Source organism: Oryctolagus cuniculus, chromosome 8 (genome assembly GCF_964237555.1).
Source record: "Oryctolagus cuniculus chromosome 8, mOryCun1.1, whole genome shotgun sequence".
Taxonomy (NCBI): Eukaryota; Metazoa; Chordata; class Mammalia; order Lagomorpha; family Leporidae; genus Oryctolagus; species Oryctolagus cuniculus.
In genome coordinates this window covers 46,020,623-46,038,568 of record NC_091439.1, presented here as the reverse complement: position 1 = coordinate 46,038,568, position 17,946 = coordinate 46,020,623, and the positions used below count along the sequence as shown (strand labels likewise).

Genomic DNA, 17,946 nt, shown 5'->3' with positions numbered 1-17,946 from the left:
GCAGAGTCTAATGCTGGCCACAATATTCGATCATCCTAGTTTTCTTTCATGTCTTTTCACTCCAATATGCTCTGGGTATACATTCTTTGAACAATACTAGATTATTATGTTTGTGTAATTCAATGTTAGTCATCTCATTTCTTAAATATTTATAGATTTACACAGAACTTAAATGATAATATTTTCATTAATGATAAATTTGTGAAAACTGTAAAACAGTCTTAGAATTAAAATTGAGGCAAAGATACATGAAATAGCAAAGTGAATAATCCCAGATTGGTTTAAAAATGATTTTTCATGTAATGATAATTATCAATAAAGTTTTTTAAGCAACTGGAGTCTTTTCAGGCATTATTCGTAATTATAGTGTAGACTATGATCTTTCATGTTATATGTAATATATGTAACATTACATAATAATATATTTTATATAGACTACTATTCAATCCACATAGGCTAACTGTAATCAGATAGATGAGCCCTGTGCAAAGGCATGGAAAATCTCTTTGCCTTCATAAGGCTTTAAACTAAATCAATAAACCCACCCTGAAGCAAATAAGCTTCAGTCAGGTCCCCTCCTGTGGTTTGCCCTTTATATCAGAACTGCGGTTTTTAGTCAATCCTGGGGAAATAGTTTTAAAACCTCTGTATCTTTATAAACTATGCGTTGGATTCACTGATCTAATTGAAGTTCTGCATCACTATAAATGACAGCAACAGGAAAGTATGCCTTGCAATATTATTTTCAATAGATGATCTAATGCTACAAAGACAACCTTCTAAGCCATGAGAGCAAGGATACCCTGAATAAGACAGATCATTTATCAGGCAGCAAGATTAAACACACTATTAAGACCCTGTGCAGGGGTTTGCAAAACAGGACAGGGAACAGCTGAACTTGGAATCAGTGTTCAGTTGACAGCATTCCTCACTCTGAAAGTCTGAGTAATGAGAGGGATCATAGGTTAGATTCCCCAACTCACAAATGGTCCTGGAATTCCTGTTCCAGTGACATCACAATTTTAACTATTAGAAGGGAAGGGAAGGAAACCTTGAATAATTTAGCTTACATCTTTCATTATTTGTTTATGCAAAGTATATTGATTTAACATATTCCTGATGCTGATAGATGTGGACAGTAGTACTTATGTAAATATTTAACAAAGTGTTCTCCAATGGGAGGAAAATGCCTTGATTAGTTGAGTTTGCTGATTTCTGTGGTATAAATGCTTCCGCCATGCCTCCCATCATGGTGGCACTAAATGCAGAGTTGGGAAGAGATGAACGGTAGTACGACATCACATGGTATTTCCACCCCACAGATACAATAGATACAAATAACCTCAGAAGCTTAGATGGTAACAAGAAGTATTAAAAGAATTATAAACTTACACTTTGGAGTATTTACAGCTTTGTTTTTAATATACTTTATATAATGTGTAAGTTTATATATTTTAATAATGTGTGATCACTAAGTTTAATTATTGGCTTACAGAATTCCTGAAAATTTATCCGTTGACTCCTGTGAACCAGTATAAACTGGCTCCAGCACAAAACTAGACTTATTATCCATTGCTTCTGGTTATAGACATCTAAAATACCTTCAGACAATAATTTAAAGCCAATTCACCATTGTCTATCACCTATGAAGTAGAAGGGACAAACCTAAGTATAAAGAAGATGAATTGAAATAGAAAGAATAAGAAAAGAGGTTCAGTGTTGGCCAATTATTTTGTGTGCCTGCCCCTCTTTTCCATTTTTGTCTTTTAGTTCTTCTCTCTGGTGGAATACATGTGCTAGTAACAATGGTTTGTGCCAGCTGATTCTGTCTTTGTGTGCCCAGGCCATTGAGGACAGGTTAAGTTCCCCATGGCTGTTGTGGCACATCTACTCCTGCTGGCAGTTTGAGTAGTGATGGCTGTAGTGTCTCTACTAAACCCATTTGAGACTGTGACAAGGGGTACATCCACATTTATTCCTCTGCTATCTTCTCTCTTTCCTTTCTGATCCCCCAGGCAATGGGCTTCTAGGTCAGCATTCCTCACCCTTCCCTGTGACACCAATCTTAATATACTTTTGGAACTAACGTCAGTGAAAAGACCTAGAGAGAATAACTATATCAATTAGTGTGCTTTTAGTTGCAAATAACAGGAAATCATAAAACAACTAGCTTAAACAGTAAAGGAAATTTATTTGCTCTCCTATTGGAAAAGTTCAGAGGTGACCAGAGGTTTGATCCAATGGCTCAAGCTTGCCACCAAGGATATTGTTCCTTTTTCTGTCTCTACTCTGATTTCCTTGGGGTAATCTCCATCCCAAGGCTGGCTCTGTCATTCCACTAAGTACTTGCCAACAGTTTCCCAGGCAATACACCTCCTGTTTATATCCATCAGGAAATGAGGATCTTTGGCACAATATTTGCATATCAAGTCCCGATATCCACACTCAGTGGCCTAGTCAGTTCACCTGTCTGTTCCTGGGTCAATCACAAAGGTGATTATTCCCCATCATACATATTCTACATCTATTGTAAATCTCAAGAGCCAGAGTGGGGCTGCATTGTGGCACAGTGGGTAAAGCTGCTGCCTGTGACACCAGCATCCCATATGGTTTCTGGTTTTTGTCTTGGCTGCTGGACTTCTGATCCAACTCCATACTAATGGCTTGAGAAAAGCAGCAGAAGATGGCCCAAGTACTTGGGGCCCTGCCACTTGCATGGGAGACCCAGATGAAGCTCTTGACTCCTGGCTTCAGCTTGGGCCAACCCCCGCCATTGTGGCCATCTGGGGAGTAAACCAGCAAAGGGAAGATTCCATCCCCCTCTTTCAAATGCATAAATAAATCTTAAAAAACAAAAGAGCCAGAGTGATGAAATTCGCTTAGGTCACATGGTTATTTCAGGAATGTTAGTGGAGTCACTGATATTGGGTCTGTTAGAAAGAAGATGAAAGCATGTTTTCAAATTGTGTTTTGGCATCTCCAAATTAAACTTATTCTATAACTTGACATTTAGAATTTACAGAAATCAACACGATATGTTATTCCTGCTTTCTAGTCCTTCTATTTTTACTTAACTGTTTATGATGACTCACATTGCTCCTACTGATAGCAGAAAGAAGGAAAAGAAGAAAAAAAAAATGATGTTCCTGATCTTGTCCCTTGTTGAAAACTTTTGTTAACTTAATTACAAGAAGATAGATTCCAATGCTATGAAGTCTGTTATTCTGCATTATCTAATAAGAGCCTGCTTTGGAATCTTTCCTATTTCTTGAAAGTATCCCATTAGAAAGGTTTTTCAGGAAAAAAAAAAAAAGCTAAATTTTTAAAAAGCATTATTTGGGGCTTGGTGTGTAGTGCAGCAGTTAAGATTTTACTGATGGGCCCAGAACTGTGGCGTAGCAGGCTAAGCCCCCTCCTGCGGTGCCGGCCTCTCATTTGGGCACTGGTTCATATCCCAGCGCTCCTCTTCCAGTATAGCTCCCCCTTCCAATCTAGCTCCCTGCTAATGTCCTGGGAAGGCAGTGGAATATGGCCCACGTGGGATAACTGGAGGGAGCTCCTGTCTCCTGGCTTTGGCCTGGCCCAGCCTTAGCAGTTGCAGCCATCTGGGGGAATGAACCAGTGGATGGAAGGTCTCTCTCTCTCTCTGTCTCTCCCTCTCACTCTTTCTCTGTAACTCTGACTTTCAAATAAATTCTTAAAAAAAAAAAAAAAGATTTCACTGATGACACCTGTATCCCATATTAGAATGCTTGGATGAAAGTCCCAGCTCTGCTTCTAATTCTAGCTTCCTGCCAGTGAGTACCCTAGGAAATAGCTGGTAATGATTCGAGTAGTTGGGTCCCTGCTACCCATGTGGGAGACTCAAACTGAGGACCTAGATTCTGGCTTAGGCCTGCCCCAGCCCAGCTGTAGCCATCATTTAGGGAGTGAATCAGAGGATGGAGGACCCATCTCAGTCTCTCTCTCTCTCTCTCTCTCTTTTTCTCTCTCTCCCTCCCTTTCAAAAACCATTATTTGTAATATAATTACATAGCACAGACTGTGTAATTTTTAAAAATTTGATGAACAAAATCTGTGGGTCTCAACTTTCTGTGTTAATATTCTGTTCTTTCTCTTTGTTAATTGAATGCTTTTCAGACACATGTAAAGATGGAGATTCCCTGTTCTTCTAGGGTTATACCAGATATATAAGCAATGCTGTGTCTCCTCTATCTCTTGTGATTTAAAAGACAGTGCTATTTGTATTCCAAAATAAAAAGTTGAGATAACCTACGCCTGTCACACTGCATAGTATATGGAGGATTATACATAGACTAAAAACTAACCCAGCTGTTCCTTCCTCCATGTTCCAAACACGCAGTGGAAAAGACTCCAATCACTTGCAGATAAACAAAGGTGAATATTCCCTGTAGTGTTCGGCGGGGCTGGTAAGCAGTCCCAGGAACCTATGAAATACTCTTATGTATTTGGCCTTGTTCCTCATATTCCTCTTCCATGAGCTATTTTTGCCATCCTTGGTGACTGATTTTTGTCTTGCTTTGGTATACCAGAAAGTCAGAAAAAGCTGCCCTGCATTGCATTAGGAAGGTGTAGAAGTCTGGATTCCCTACTTAAAATTTGAGGGGATTCTCCTTGTTAGTGCTGGGAATGGATGGGAGTTTTGTTTCCCACAAGGTCACCACTAACCCTGCTGGGAGGAAGAGCTTATTCCTGGCCTGCAAAGGTGAAAGTCTGAGCTTCCTACTTGGCCTCTCTGACACCACCCTATGTGCGTTTTAGGAACCTGTGCTACCGCCTCACAGGGTATCACATTCTGGGCTCCCCACATGATCTGTGTTGGTGTGTGTAGAAGTTAGTCCGATGTTTCCCCTGTGATGCTTGGCTAAAGCAGAGGGACTGTTGTCTAAATGTTTTCTGTCTTGCTCAGCTGCTCCTTTCCTGGTCCTTGGTCAGAAGAGGAGCCTTTTGTCAGAGCTTTGTCCACACCTGTTATTGTTCCTGGGTTACCAGCATCTTCAAGTTCCAGATATATGAGGCTGAAGAAAACCCAGAGAACTCCCCAGCATGTTATTCTTTGGTTCTTGGGCTCCCTGGCTGGTCTATCGTCTATCTACTTTTCAGAATCTTCTTATTTTTCTTTTAAGATTTAGTTATTTATTTGCAAGTTGGAGTTAAAGAGAGAGATAGAGAGATGGAGATCTTCCATCTGCTGGTTCACTCCTCAGATAGCTGCAATGACTAGCACTGAGCCAGGCCAAAGGCAGGAACCACGAGCTTTCTCTGGGTCTCCAACTTGGGTGGTGGGGCCCAAGCACTTGGGCCATCTTCTTCTGCATTAGCAGGAGCATTAACAGGAAGCTGGATGGGAAGCAGAGTAGCCAGGACTCAGAACCACTACTCCTGAGATGGAATGTGGGTGTTGCAAGTGGTGGCTTAACCCACTATGCCATTATGCCAGCCCTGAAGTGGGAGTCTTGATATGATATTTATAATTAGTGGAGCTCCTCTCAATGTAATCATGTAAACAAATTGAATTTTGGAAAGCAAAATGGGGAGAAAATTTAAGAAGTAATTCTATTGTTTTATCCTAAACACTCCAAATAGACTAATCACTATGGTTATTTTATCATATCATCCAAAAACATTGCCTCAATCAATCAAAATAATTACTTGTTTTCCTAATGGCCAAATTTTTCTTCCCTTGCATTTAACAGCTGTCAACAGTGGCAAAATGTCTCTGTGGGTTATAGAGAAATATCCTGATTAAATAAGCAAGGAAAGGAGTTTCATCTCTTTAGGATTTTGAAAAGGCCCTTCAGTACTAAATATGGAAAATAACAATCATTTACTGAACACCTCTAATGCTTAAGACACAAGGGGTACAAAGACTAAACCCTAAAGAGAATATAAGACATTAAAAAAAAAAACAAGTGTATGTGATCTGGTGCAACAGAAATACGGAGAAGGCATCAATAATTATGAATAGGGATTTTGAAGAAGGGATTCACAGAAATGGTAGGCTAGATTTGAGAGGATGTGTGGTCTATAATTATGGTCTGTCTACGTCATGCAGGTTCCTCAGTACTGGATGCAGAATAGTATTTTCACTGAGACCGGGAAACAGGATGGGGTAGGAGGTTTAGCATTTCAGTAACTATGGACAATTCAAGCCAATGTGTTTAACTGTGGGGAGAATACTGTAGCTCCTTAAAATCACTATGAAGCAATGCTGTTTGAAAAGTCACCAAATATTGAAAGATCAAATTGCACTACTAGTGAAGTGAAATTTTTTTTCATTCTTTCTGTGTGCTAGGTACCATGCTAAGTACTTTATTTGAAGCATTTTATTTAATTCTCTTAGCAACTTTTTATAGTGGACATTATTGATATCATTAACCACGGTTCAGAGATGAGGCTTAGAGAAAGTAAGCAACACATCTGTGATCATGTAGTTAGAAAGCTGTAGTGCCAGGATTCAGCCTAAGACAGTATAATCAAGGAGCTTGTATCTTAATCATCCCATAGCAGATAAAAATTATGGATTATAAAAGCATTAAAAAGTGCTTGCTTTGAAGTTTTCATGCATGTGAATATTGTTTTACAGATGTGGAGGGCATGGACCTGGGCAAAAAGGTCAGCATCCCCAGAGACATCATGTTGGAAGAGTTATCCCATCTCAGCAACCGTGGAGCCCGGTTATTCAAGATGCGCCAGAGAAGATCCGACAAATACACATTCGAAAACTTCCACTATGAGACGAAGGCACAAATAAATGTAGGTATATCTAAATTTGTGTCTATCAGTAGAAGACCAAACAAGTACTCTGCATATTTTCTTTCAGTTGATTCTGTCCATTTTTTTTGGCATGATGATGAATAGTTTAGGTGGGTAAACAAAGAGCACTATGTGTGATATGAATATGCTTTAGTTCAGTTCAGTAGAGACTGGCACTGAGGAGCTGGTCAGGAGGAGGTGGGGAGTGGAGAGAAATGTACTAAAAGTTTCCATGGTCTTATCGCCAGCAGTCAAATGTTTGCAGTGGAAACACTTCCAAAGCTCATAGCGCTCCACAAGGAAGGATAAACATTTTATTGGCTGAATACATCCTGGCCCTGAAACAGGCCTGGGAACTGCAGATGCGTGGATCTCCTCTCCAAGCATGCCTTCCATATTGTGTAGGGCAGTCTGGGACCTTGTAAAGACAAAACCAAAGTAGATGGAACTCATTTGGACTAAGAGTTCTTCAACTGAATCTACTAAACAAATTAACTAAATTATATTTTACATACTGTGCTAATATTATACTCACTTGAACTGCCACGGAGAGCCATTGTAGAGGAAGAAATTCATAGTAGGAAGGCAACTAGCTTTGGGGAAATGGCTTTAAAAATCAAATGCTGGACGTGAAAAATCAAAAAGGAGTAGTGCACTGATCCTGTATTTGAAGAGACAGTGGAGACTACAACAACACAAGTTGTATTTACTGAGAGTTTCTTTCTGTAAGTTCGCTTACAAATTTGAACCTGAAAATTTACCAGCTGCCATCACTAATAAGTTGTTTAGAATGGCCAGCTCACTTTTTGACAATGAACAGATTGATTTTACTAAGTTCTCTTGCTGTAATTGCTAAAACCACCACTATAGAAATTAATAGCTATATCCCCAAAGAGGAAAATTTTTATTAATTCCCTAAATCTCTATTTCCCTTGCTATGTTTCTTGTTAACAGTGAATGCTGAGAAGACATCTTAAATGAAAAAACCTTTCACATTATTGAGTATCCTTTAACATTATGGATTAAATTTCATTATGATTGTGAATTCAGATGGACATCAAGTCTCACTCAACTATAGTATTTATTGAGGGATAATTTTTCAGTTGAAGTCATGGGTAAATATGTTTCATTATCCTATAATTACGTCAATATCCTCGTATTAGAAAATGTGGCTAATACAATATGAGACCAAAATAACCCTTAACCTGACAGTTTGATTGTGTAATCATGTTCTTTCAGTAATGACAACAGAGAAGCCACTCTGCAAAGGAATATGAAAGAAGGTAGCTTAAGGAAAGTCTTTGCAAAGTCATCTACAAGTATTGACATCTGAATTAATGAATAATGCTAGTTTTCAGGACTTCCACTTCCATTTCTAAAGATAATACTCTAATTGTAGAGAAGGTACAATGAAATAAAAATATCCTTATAAATATAGCCAAGTCTCTCATCACCAGTGTTTCAAATTATTGATATTATTCTTATATAACCATGGCCAAATATTCTGGTTATACATAAAGTGTATAAATATAAGAATATATATTGACAACTTTTCACTATTCCTAGAAATTAGGCACTAAACAAATAAAATAGCCTCAAACAGGCATATTGCAATAAATAATTATGCTGATAAATAACTAAGAACAATAGAAAATAATAAAGTGTGCAGTTTTATAACATACTTTGATGTCTGATGAAATTTACTCTCCTCTTTAGAAAGGAGGGAAGTAGCAATCAAGGAAGTATATTGACTTGACTTAAGCAAGACCGTACTAAAGAAGACTGAAATCCATCTCCCAGAATTCTGAAGTTCTTGGCACCAGCACCTAACATGTTGTAACTAAAGGAAACTCTTGCCTGGAAACCAGGAGACCAGGGTTTGTTCCTGGCTCTCCTACCAGTGCTGTGGTTTGGAGTTCACTTAAGTTTCTTTGCCCTTCTGAATTTCTCTTATCATCTACAGAATATGAGTATGAACTCAAATGCTCTCTACCTTCTGACTTTAATAACCTGTGTATTTGCCAACCTTAATCATAAAAGTTATCTGCACAATAAATCTTTGAGGAAGACAGCAAACTACATCATATAATGGTACATTCCCTTTATCAAGACAGTAGATTGCAACTTGAGACATTATTAATATGACAAGAATTTACAAAATAATATTGGGTCAAAGTACTTCTACTTGTTCATTTATACTTTCAGTGAATGTTCATTGAGTAAGTGTTGTGTGCCAGATACTATGCTGGCAGCTCAAAGATAAATACTGTCTTTGTCTAGTGATAAAGAGACCAAATAAAATTGAAAGAAACCAATTGTTTTACTTACAATTTAGTTCTTGAATCATCTTTAAATGATTTACACCATATCAAGCTAATTTATCAACAACACTTACTGAAATAAACTTCTATCACCTCCCTAGAGTTATAGATATTAGCAAAATAATTATTTAGTCTCTTTAGATATTTCTTGGGGCTGGCACTGTGGCATAGCAGGTTAAGCCTTCTGCTCATTAGGCACAAAGTATAGAACAAACCAAAAAAAACCTCCTCTTTCATGTCTACCTGTATTTCAAGAGAAATTCTTTAATATATTGTGTTTTTAACTTACAGGTTTATAATCTGTAAGATACGGCTCTACTTTAGGGTCAACTTGACAGAGATAAAAAGAAGTGCACTTCCATTTGTCTTTCCAAGTTTTCTGAAGGGAATCACAGATGATGGAGCACTATAATTTAAGACTTGTGTCATATCTGAAATAAATCACTACCTAACCATTATAAAGCTTTGGTTGTATGCTTAGCAATGATAATAGAAGTATTGGGTACTTCCTGATGATTAGAGGTTGACTAGAAAGAGTTGACTTTCCTTCTTACCATTAATTCCCAGGAAAAGTTTACATAAGGTTAGTATTAACGAGTCCTACAAATTTATATAAGCAGAATGATTTGTAAGTCTAGGAGAAATTCTTTTCATGGGCACATTCTAGGAATTGAGGGTGATTCTTTATGCATAATATATTTACATTTTTTACATTTACTCAATTACTTTTTTATTTACAAAAGTTGTCAGGAACTTTCCATTTTTTAAAGAAATAGCATAGATTTAGAAGATTAGTAAAAAAATACTAATTTAGCCAATCATTAAATCAAATATTCAAGATAAAAGCTGTCAAAATGCAAAAATATTAAATTATATAAATATTTAAAAATTTTAAGTCTTTAAATGTAATGTCTTAGAACCATGGAAAAATAATGCAAACTAGATTTAAGTAGATTTACATGGGTGAGGGTGAGGGTAGGATGGGAAGTATCACTATGTTCCTAAATTTGTATATATATGAAATACGTGAAATTTGTGTACCTTCAATAAAATTTTTTAAAAAACTAAATTTAAACCAGAAGACAAACTAGTTAGGGACCCAATATGACATAAAAACAACAAAAATCTAGCTAACTAGAACAAATAGGAAATATCATGAGAGGGTGATACAGATCTTACAGCAGTGTTGACGTAGTACAAAACAGGGAGATATTTCTGGAAGGTAAATTAGAAGAGGGAAATTTTAATATAGGTCATAGAGAAAACCAACTTTTTGGTTTGGTAAAAGGAAGGAGGGCATTCAGAATGACAATGCAGGTGGTAAAGCAACAGAGATGGAATGAGTTAGGCATATGTTAGCAATGGGGAATTGGCTTGTGGAAAGGATCAAGAAAGCATGAGAGGTTATGTTATGTTTTACATGTTATGTTGTTTTGTTATCTTATGTTATGTTATACTATGTTATGTATCTGAGACAAAGTGAGAGTGAGAGACCACTTCCATCCACTTGTTCAAATGACCACTAGGGTGGGAGTTGGGACGGGGCTGAAGCCAGGAACTGGGAACACAGTTCAGGTCTCCCACATGAGTACCAGGAACCTGATTTCCTGACCCATCACTATCGCCTTCCAGGGGATGCTCTGGCAGGAAGTTGGAGACCGTAGCTGGAACCAAGAATCGAACCCAAGCACTCCAATGTGGGGGGTGGGCATCTTTAGCAAGCAGCTAAACATCTGCTCCCAATAGATTATGCTTATTAGATGAGTGCAATATTTTTTTAAAGATTGTTTTTGTTTGAAAGGTAGAGTAGGGCTGGTGCTGTGGTGAAGCAGGTAAAGCCACCTCCTGCAATGCTGGCATCCCATATGGGCACCGATTTGAGTCCCAGCTGCTCCACTTCCAATCCAGCTCTCTACTATGGCCTGTGAAAGCAGTGGAGGATGGCCCCAGTCCTTGGGCCCCTATACCCATATGGGAGACCAGGAAGAATCTCCTGGCTCCTGGCTTTGTATTGGCACAGCTCCAGCCATTGTGGCCAATTGGGGAGTGAACCAGTAGATGGAAGACCTCTCTCTCTCTCTATGCCTCTCCTTCTCTCTGTGTGTTAACTCTGACTTTCAGATAAATAAACAAATCTTTAACAAAAAAAAGACAAAAAAAAAAAAAGAAAGAGCAACAGGGAGAGAGAGCCAGAGTGAGAGAGAAGATTGATTTCCATCTGCTGATTCATTCCTCAGATGGCTACAACAACTGGCATTGCATCCTGGTCTCCCACCCTGATGGCAGGGGACTAAGTACTTGAGTCATCTTCCACCACCTTCCCCGACACATCAGCAAGGAGCTGGATCAGAAGCAGAGCAGCTAGGATTCAAACCAGTGCTCCAGTATTGAATGCTTGTGTCTAAGGTGGTGACTTAGCTTAGTGTGCCACAGTGCCAGTTCTGAGTGTCAGATCTTGCAATCTATTCAGCAGGAAATAAAGAACAATTTCTGAATAATGGAGTAATGATATCTGAGAAGCATTCTGAGTAGTCCAGCTGACTGAAAGAGAAGTGTGTGGTGAGAAAAGAGCAGAAGGTAGACCGTTACATGACGGAAGTGCGCGCAATAAGGACATGCACGTGAAGACTACAGAAAAGAAAGATAAAGATAACATACTGAAAAAAATTAGCTGGATCAGGGCTGGTGTTGTGGCACAGCAGGTTAAGCTGTAGCCTGCAATGCCGGCATCCCATATAGGTGTAAGTTTGAGTCCTGGCTGCTCCACTTCTGATCCAGCTCCCTGGTAATGTGCCCAGGAAAGCAGTGCAAGATGGCCCAGGTGCTTGGGCCCCCTGCTGCCCACCTGGGAGACCAGAAGAAGCTCCTGGCTGCTGGCTTCAGGCTGGCTCAACCCTGGCTGTTGTGGAATGAACCAGTGGATGGAAGATCTCTACCTCTCTCTCTTTCTCCCTCTCTCTCTTTGCCTTTGCCTGCCTGTAACTCTGCCTTTCAAATAAACTTAAAAATATCTTACAAAAACTGTTGTATTTAATGATTTAGTCACTACAAATTAAGCAAATATTCACTGACTACTTGTGCTATGTGGGTATAAATTACCATACCAGGCTTTGAAAAGACAAGTAGCACACCGGGTTCTAGTCCGGATTCTGTCCCGGTTGTCCCTCTTCCAGGCCAGCCCTCTGCTGTGGCCAGGGAGTGCAGTGGAGGATGGCCCAGGTGCTTGGTCCCTGCACCCCATGGGAGACCAGGAAAAGCACCTGGTTCCTGGCTCCTGCCATCGGATCAGCGCGGTGCGCCGGCCGCAGCGCGCTGGCCGCGGTGGCCATTGGAGGGTGAACCAACGGCAAAGGAAGACCTTTCTCTCTGTCTCTCTCTCTCACTGTCCACTCTGCCTGTCAAAAAAAAAAAAAAAAAAAAAAAAAAAAAAAAAGGAAAAGAAAAAGAAAAGACAAGTAAATGAATAAGATAAAATTTCCTGTTATCAAGAGGCTAACAAGCTAGTAAATAAAACGGGACACAAAAGATGATTAAAAAGACAAACTGCAGCAAATGGTACAGGAGCAGCTAGAAGCAAGACAAAACTTTTGGTTGATTGGAGGTGATTTTAAATCAGAAAATATCTGATCATGGTAATGAAAGAGAGGAGGCTGTTGGGGGAGGGGGGCTGAGATCAAAGAATCTAAGGTAAGAAAGCAGCCAAGATAATATGGTTTAGTTTGAAGCTTAGGGTAGATCTTCACAAAGTGATGGGAGTTGGGACTAGATCAGTCTTATTGCAAGCCTAAAACATTTAAGCTTTATTCAGTATGCAACAAGTTGTGAACATGATGGTGGGTGTGCAAGTAAGTGTGCATTGTTTGAAGTTTTAAAAAAATAGTTTCATGTTTTTGAAATATATTTGCTACACATTTTAACTTCAAGCAGAAACAATGATGGGAAAAGTCCTTCCCAAAATATGTCTTTTAAAATTCTGCTGGACATTAGGTCCTTTTGTTTATTTTTTAATTTTTAATTTTTAATTTTTTTTTGACAGGCGGAGTGGACAGTGAGAGAGACAGACAGAGAGAAAGGTCTTCCTTTGCTGTTGGTTCACCCTCCAATGGCCGTTGCAGCCTGCACACTGCGCTGATCTGATGGCAGGAGCCAGGTGCTTATCCTGGTCTCCCATGGGGTGCAGGGCCCAAGGACTTGGGCCATCCTCCACTGCACTCCCTGGCCACAGCAGAGAGCTGGTCCTTTTGTTTATAAAGCTATTCTTTGAAATTTTTTATGTATGTTCTTAGAAAGTTAGGACATCAAGTTAGATGGTCAACATTTGACAGACAATTTTTTCATGAAGATTACATTTTAATCATTGACATTATCTACCTTGATTAAATAAGGGTTTCAAGGAAGCAGACAAAAGAACAAAGAATTAAATTGAGACTACTGATTTGAAAGTATCTGGGGGAGGCTACAGAAGCTAACTTGAGTGCAATAGGCTTGGGGAGTGGCTGTGGGGAGAGAAGCATGAAAATAAGGACAAACTATTTCCTTCACCATTTTATCAGGTGATGCTTTCAATTTTCAGCCTTTCATTAAGGTAAGTATTTGATTTTAGGACAAAATAGTTTTTTATCCTCAAAATTTATAGAGATAAATAAGTGTTCAATGTAAAGATATATTTCATCACAAAATCTTACAGAGAAATGAAAAAGTAAATATTTTCTGTATATGCCACACAGAAAAAAAGTTAAAATTGTTCTCTGTTGCTATGATTCTCACTAAATTGTTCTTTCTAAAGTTAAAAGATAATTTGACCTTATGCATTTCTTCTTGTTAAAATATACATGTTTCCTGTATATAATTGAAACAGTGCTTTATTATGAGGCTAAAACCTAGTCACATTACTCAATTACAATGTCCATTTTCTTTTCTTTCTTTTTTAAAAAGATTTTATTTATTTATTTGAGAGGTAGAGCTGCAGACAGAGGGAGGGAGAGACAAACAGAAAGATTTCACTCCCCAAATGGCCGCAATGGCCATAGCTGGGCTGTTCCAAAGCAAAGAGCCAGGAGCTTCTTCCAGGTCTCCCACGTGGATGCAAGGGCCCAAGCACTTGGGTCATCTTCCACTGCTTTCCCAGGCCATCGCAGAGAGCTGAATTGGAAAAGGAGCAGCCGGGACTTGAACTGGCGCCCACATGGAATGTCAGTGCCATGGGCGGAGACTTATCCTACTACGCCACAACACCACCCCACAATGTCCATCTTCTGTCTTAAAATTCAAATTGAATGTTTTTAAAGTACTACATTACTGTCATAGAATAAATTCTAAATTATAATAATAAAAACAGTACCTAAAACTTAAAATATAAATGTTTCTTTTTATCATTTTATTTTCTAAAAATCATTAATTCTTTCTCTAATCTGCATAACTTAAAATTCAAATGTTGGTTGGTTTGTTGATATGTATGATTACTGTTCAAATTTCAGATTAAATTTTAAAATGTTCTAAATTAAAGGCCAACTATAAAAATGTACTAGTAATATAAAAATTACTAGCCAAATGTTTGATTTATATGTTCTACATCATTAGACTCTAAGATTTAACAATGAAATACATTTGTCTCATAAGGATGTCGTGAATATTCATAAATTATTGATATGAATCAGTAGACACAGTGCCCAGCACACAGTAAGACTCAAATGATTTTACTTTTAATTACTGTTAAGTGGATTGTCATCATAAAACCGATCTCAGGTTTTTATCAGTGAAATTACTCCTTCAATTGTTCAATCATACTTTACCATAATTCTTGCAGTCTTGTGAAGCAAGGCAATCTCATTGTAGTTAAACTCCAAATACAAAAATGGAGTTTTGGGTGTATAGCTCCTATTAGTGTACTCCACGGTTTTGAGTTTTCATCAGAGTTTACTTTTGATCAAATACAGCACAATATTGCCATGCAGAATGGAAAACTGGATGGAAGCAACTTGGACGGTGGCTCACAGCAAGCCCCACTGACTCCCCCCAACACCCCGGATCCGCGAAGCCCTCCAAATCCAGAGAATATTGCACCAGGTGAATAAAGTCTTCTATATGTACTTGGACATGTGTGTCCATTTGTATACATATATACAAAGAGATGATATTTAGAAGCACAATTTCACATAGATATTTAAAGCCAAATATTCAATTATTAAATATTTACTAAATGTTTATATAATATAGAGTAAGAAAAGAAAAAATTTGTGTAAAACATGAGTAATACATTCTTTCTTGGTTGATGAGTTGGAAAGTACAAATAAAGGGAAGAAATTATAACTTATTATAATTTAGCTAATTAACTATTTAATGATTAACCAACTATGCATCTGAAAGTCAGCTTCTCTCAAACACGAGTTGCTACAAGTATCATAATACTGTAATGCTTTAGGAATAAAATTACTTTGAATTGAAATCAGTTATATTAAAAATATATTTAAAAAATCAAAGAAGTGTTGATACGTAGCATTTCTCAACTGTAATATTTTTTCTTATGAACATTTTATATCAAAAAGAAAAAAGTTATTAATGCTGTATGTAAAAAGAAATCAGAAAATGCTGAATGTTCAAATATGGGAAAAGGGTACAGAAACTATATAAATTTATTATATAAGATACATATATCTTAATTTAAAAGATTATTATGAAATCCTTTAAGTGATATGAACATTATGTGGAAATATAAAGTACTTTAGGCAAAGAAGGGAAAAAATAAAATACAAAATTAGTGTTCACTAGAATTGTAGCCATATTATCATTATGTTTATGGTGAAGAAAAACTGGAAGATAATATGCAAAAATAAAATAATTATTGCTAGAATAATGAGATTTCAAATAATTTTTAAAATATAATATTTCTGCCGGCGCCGCGGCTCAACAGCCTAATCCTCTGCCTCGTGGCACCGGCACACCGGGTTCTAGTCCTGGTCGGGGCGCCAGATTCTGTCCCAATTGCCCCTCTTCCAGGCCAGCTCTCTGCTGTGGCCAGGGAGTATGGTGGAGGATGGCCCAAGTGATTGGGCCCTGCACCCCATGGGAGACCAGGAGAAGCACCTGGCTCTTGGCTCCTGCCATCGGATCAGCGCGGTGCGCCGGCCGCAGCGCGCCGGCCGCGGCGGCCATTGGAGGGTGAACCAATGGCAAAGGAAGACCTTTCTCTCTGTCTCTCTCTCTCTCTCTCTCACTGTCCACTCTGCCTGTACAAAAAAAAAAAAAAAAAAAAAATTTCCAGTTTCTATAGGTCTAGCTTCCAGTCAACTACAGGGAAGGGAGAGGCAATAAAATATGGTAATAGAATTATGTGTAGTATATAATATTACAACACAGGACTGGGATCTCTGCTTTCTTAGGGGTGCAGGGCAGACAGGAATGGCTACAAAGAAGAGGTAAACTCAAGCTATGTATTAAAACCGAAATTTCCATGTGACAAGAACTAGGGAGAACATTCCAGGCATGGGGAACAAATGGACGAACATAGACCCATAGTCCTGGAACACAGAATGTGAGCGGCAGGTGGCAGGAAATGAGGCTGGCCAGGTGGGAAGGGCTGCGTGTGTCATGCTGAGTAGTTGACATTTTGTCCTGAGGAGCCACTAGAGCACCCGGAGCAGGGCAGGTGAGGGGCCTGATTAAGTCTGCCTGTCAGAAAGGTGATCCTGTGGCAGTGTGGAGGGTGGTTGGAAGAGGGACCGTTAGTGTGCAGGATTAGTATGGAGGCTAGGGGAAAACCTGGAAGAGACAGAGTCCCGACCAGGAGAGGAAAGAGGGAACATTTCTGGTTGTAATGCTGGAAGACCACCTGCATAAGATTTGAATGAGAGTCTGTTGACAATTTGGATTTGTAGGACATGCTTGAGACTTCCTGAAGCAAAATCTCCAAGTAAGAAAAGAAGAAGAAGTCATTACCTACATTTTAAATCAGTACAAAAGGTGATTGAGAACACAGATAGTTAGTCATTCACTACCTCAGGAATCTTTCCAAAGTGTAGTTGCTAATATTTAGTGATTAGTCTCAGGACTGAGGGGGAGTCGAGGATTATGCTCTGTCTTGAGCATCTGAGAGTAAAGTGATAACATGTGCAAAGATGACCAATATTAAAACACACACACACACACACACAAGCAGGAGGCATTAGAAAATGGCTATTAAGGGTGCCTGTAGAACATTCATTTGGACCAATAAATGATTGAATAGAATGGCTTGCAGAATAAAAACTGTAACTGGGGATGGACATTGTGTGCAACAGTTAAGACACTGCTTGGCACATCTGCATCCCATATTAAAGTTCTTGGTTCCTGTCCTGGCTCCACTTCTGAAATAGTTTGTTGCTAATGTGCACCTGGGAGGGCAGCAGATGACCCAAGTAGTTGGGTCCCTGCCACCCACATGGGAAACCCAGACTGATTCCCAGGCACCTAGCTTTAGCCTGGCCTAACACTGAGTGTTGTTGGCATTTGGGAAGTGATCAGTAGATGAAAGAGCTCTCTGTCTCTCAAATAAAAAATGAAAATAAATAAATAAAACGCTTCAAAAAGTTGGACCCATCAATTTGTAATTATGACTATAAATGGAATATTTTAGGCAGACTGTACAGTGCCAGAGCAGAGTGTTGAGAAACACAAGGGAAGGCAGATTTTTGCCTTCACTGCTATTTCCCCAGGGCACTATACAACAGACACTCAAATAGGTAGGTGCAAATGAATTAAATAATTGTGGTATTTAGAGTCCAGAATAAATTAATAGTGAGGGCATAATAATTCTGTAGTATATTTTATATGGTGGCCATGTATTCTTCCCTCTTACTCATTTTTTGTCACT

The 17,946-nt window shown here is 38.7% G+C and overlaps 1 protein-coding gene and 1 long non-coding RNA gene across 2 annotated transcripts in view; one reads left to right on the top strand and one right to left on the bottom strand.

Moving 5' to 3' along the window:
• MYOZ2 (myozenin 2) overlaps window positions 1-17,946 on the top strand; it is a 39,050-nt gene that overhangs the window by 6,614 nt on the left and 14,490 nt on the right. Inside the window, exons 3-4 of the mRNA XM_002717224.5 lie at window positions 6,608-6,777; window positions 15,035-15,164. Coding sequence (XP_002717270.2) covers window positions 6,608-6,777; window positions 15,035-15,164 — 300 coding nt within the window. The remainder of the gene's footprint in view (window positions 1-6,607; window positions 6,778-15,034; window positions 15,165-17,946) is intronic.
• Window positions 10,476-16,279, bottom strand: LOC138843500 (uncharacterized). The gene is made up of 2 exons (XR_011378265.1): window positions 13,306-16,279; window positions 10,476-12,283 (listed from the first exon to the last, which is right to left on the bottom strand). It is a non-coding gene; the product is annotated as an uncharacterized lncRNA (long non-coding RNA).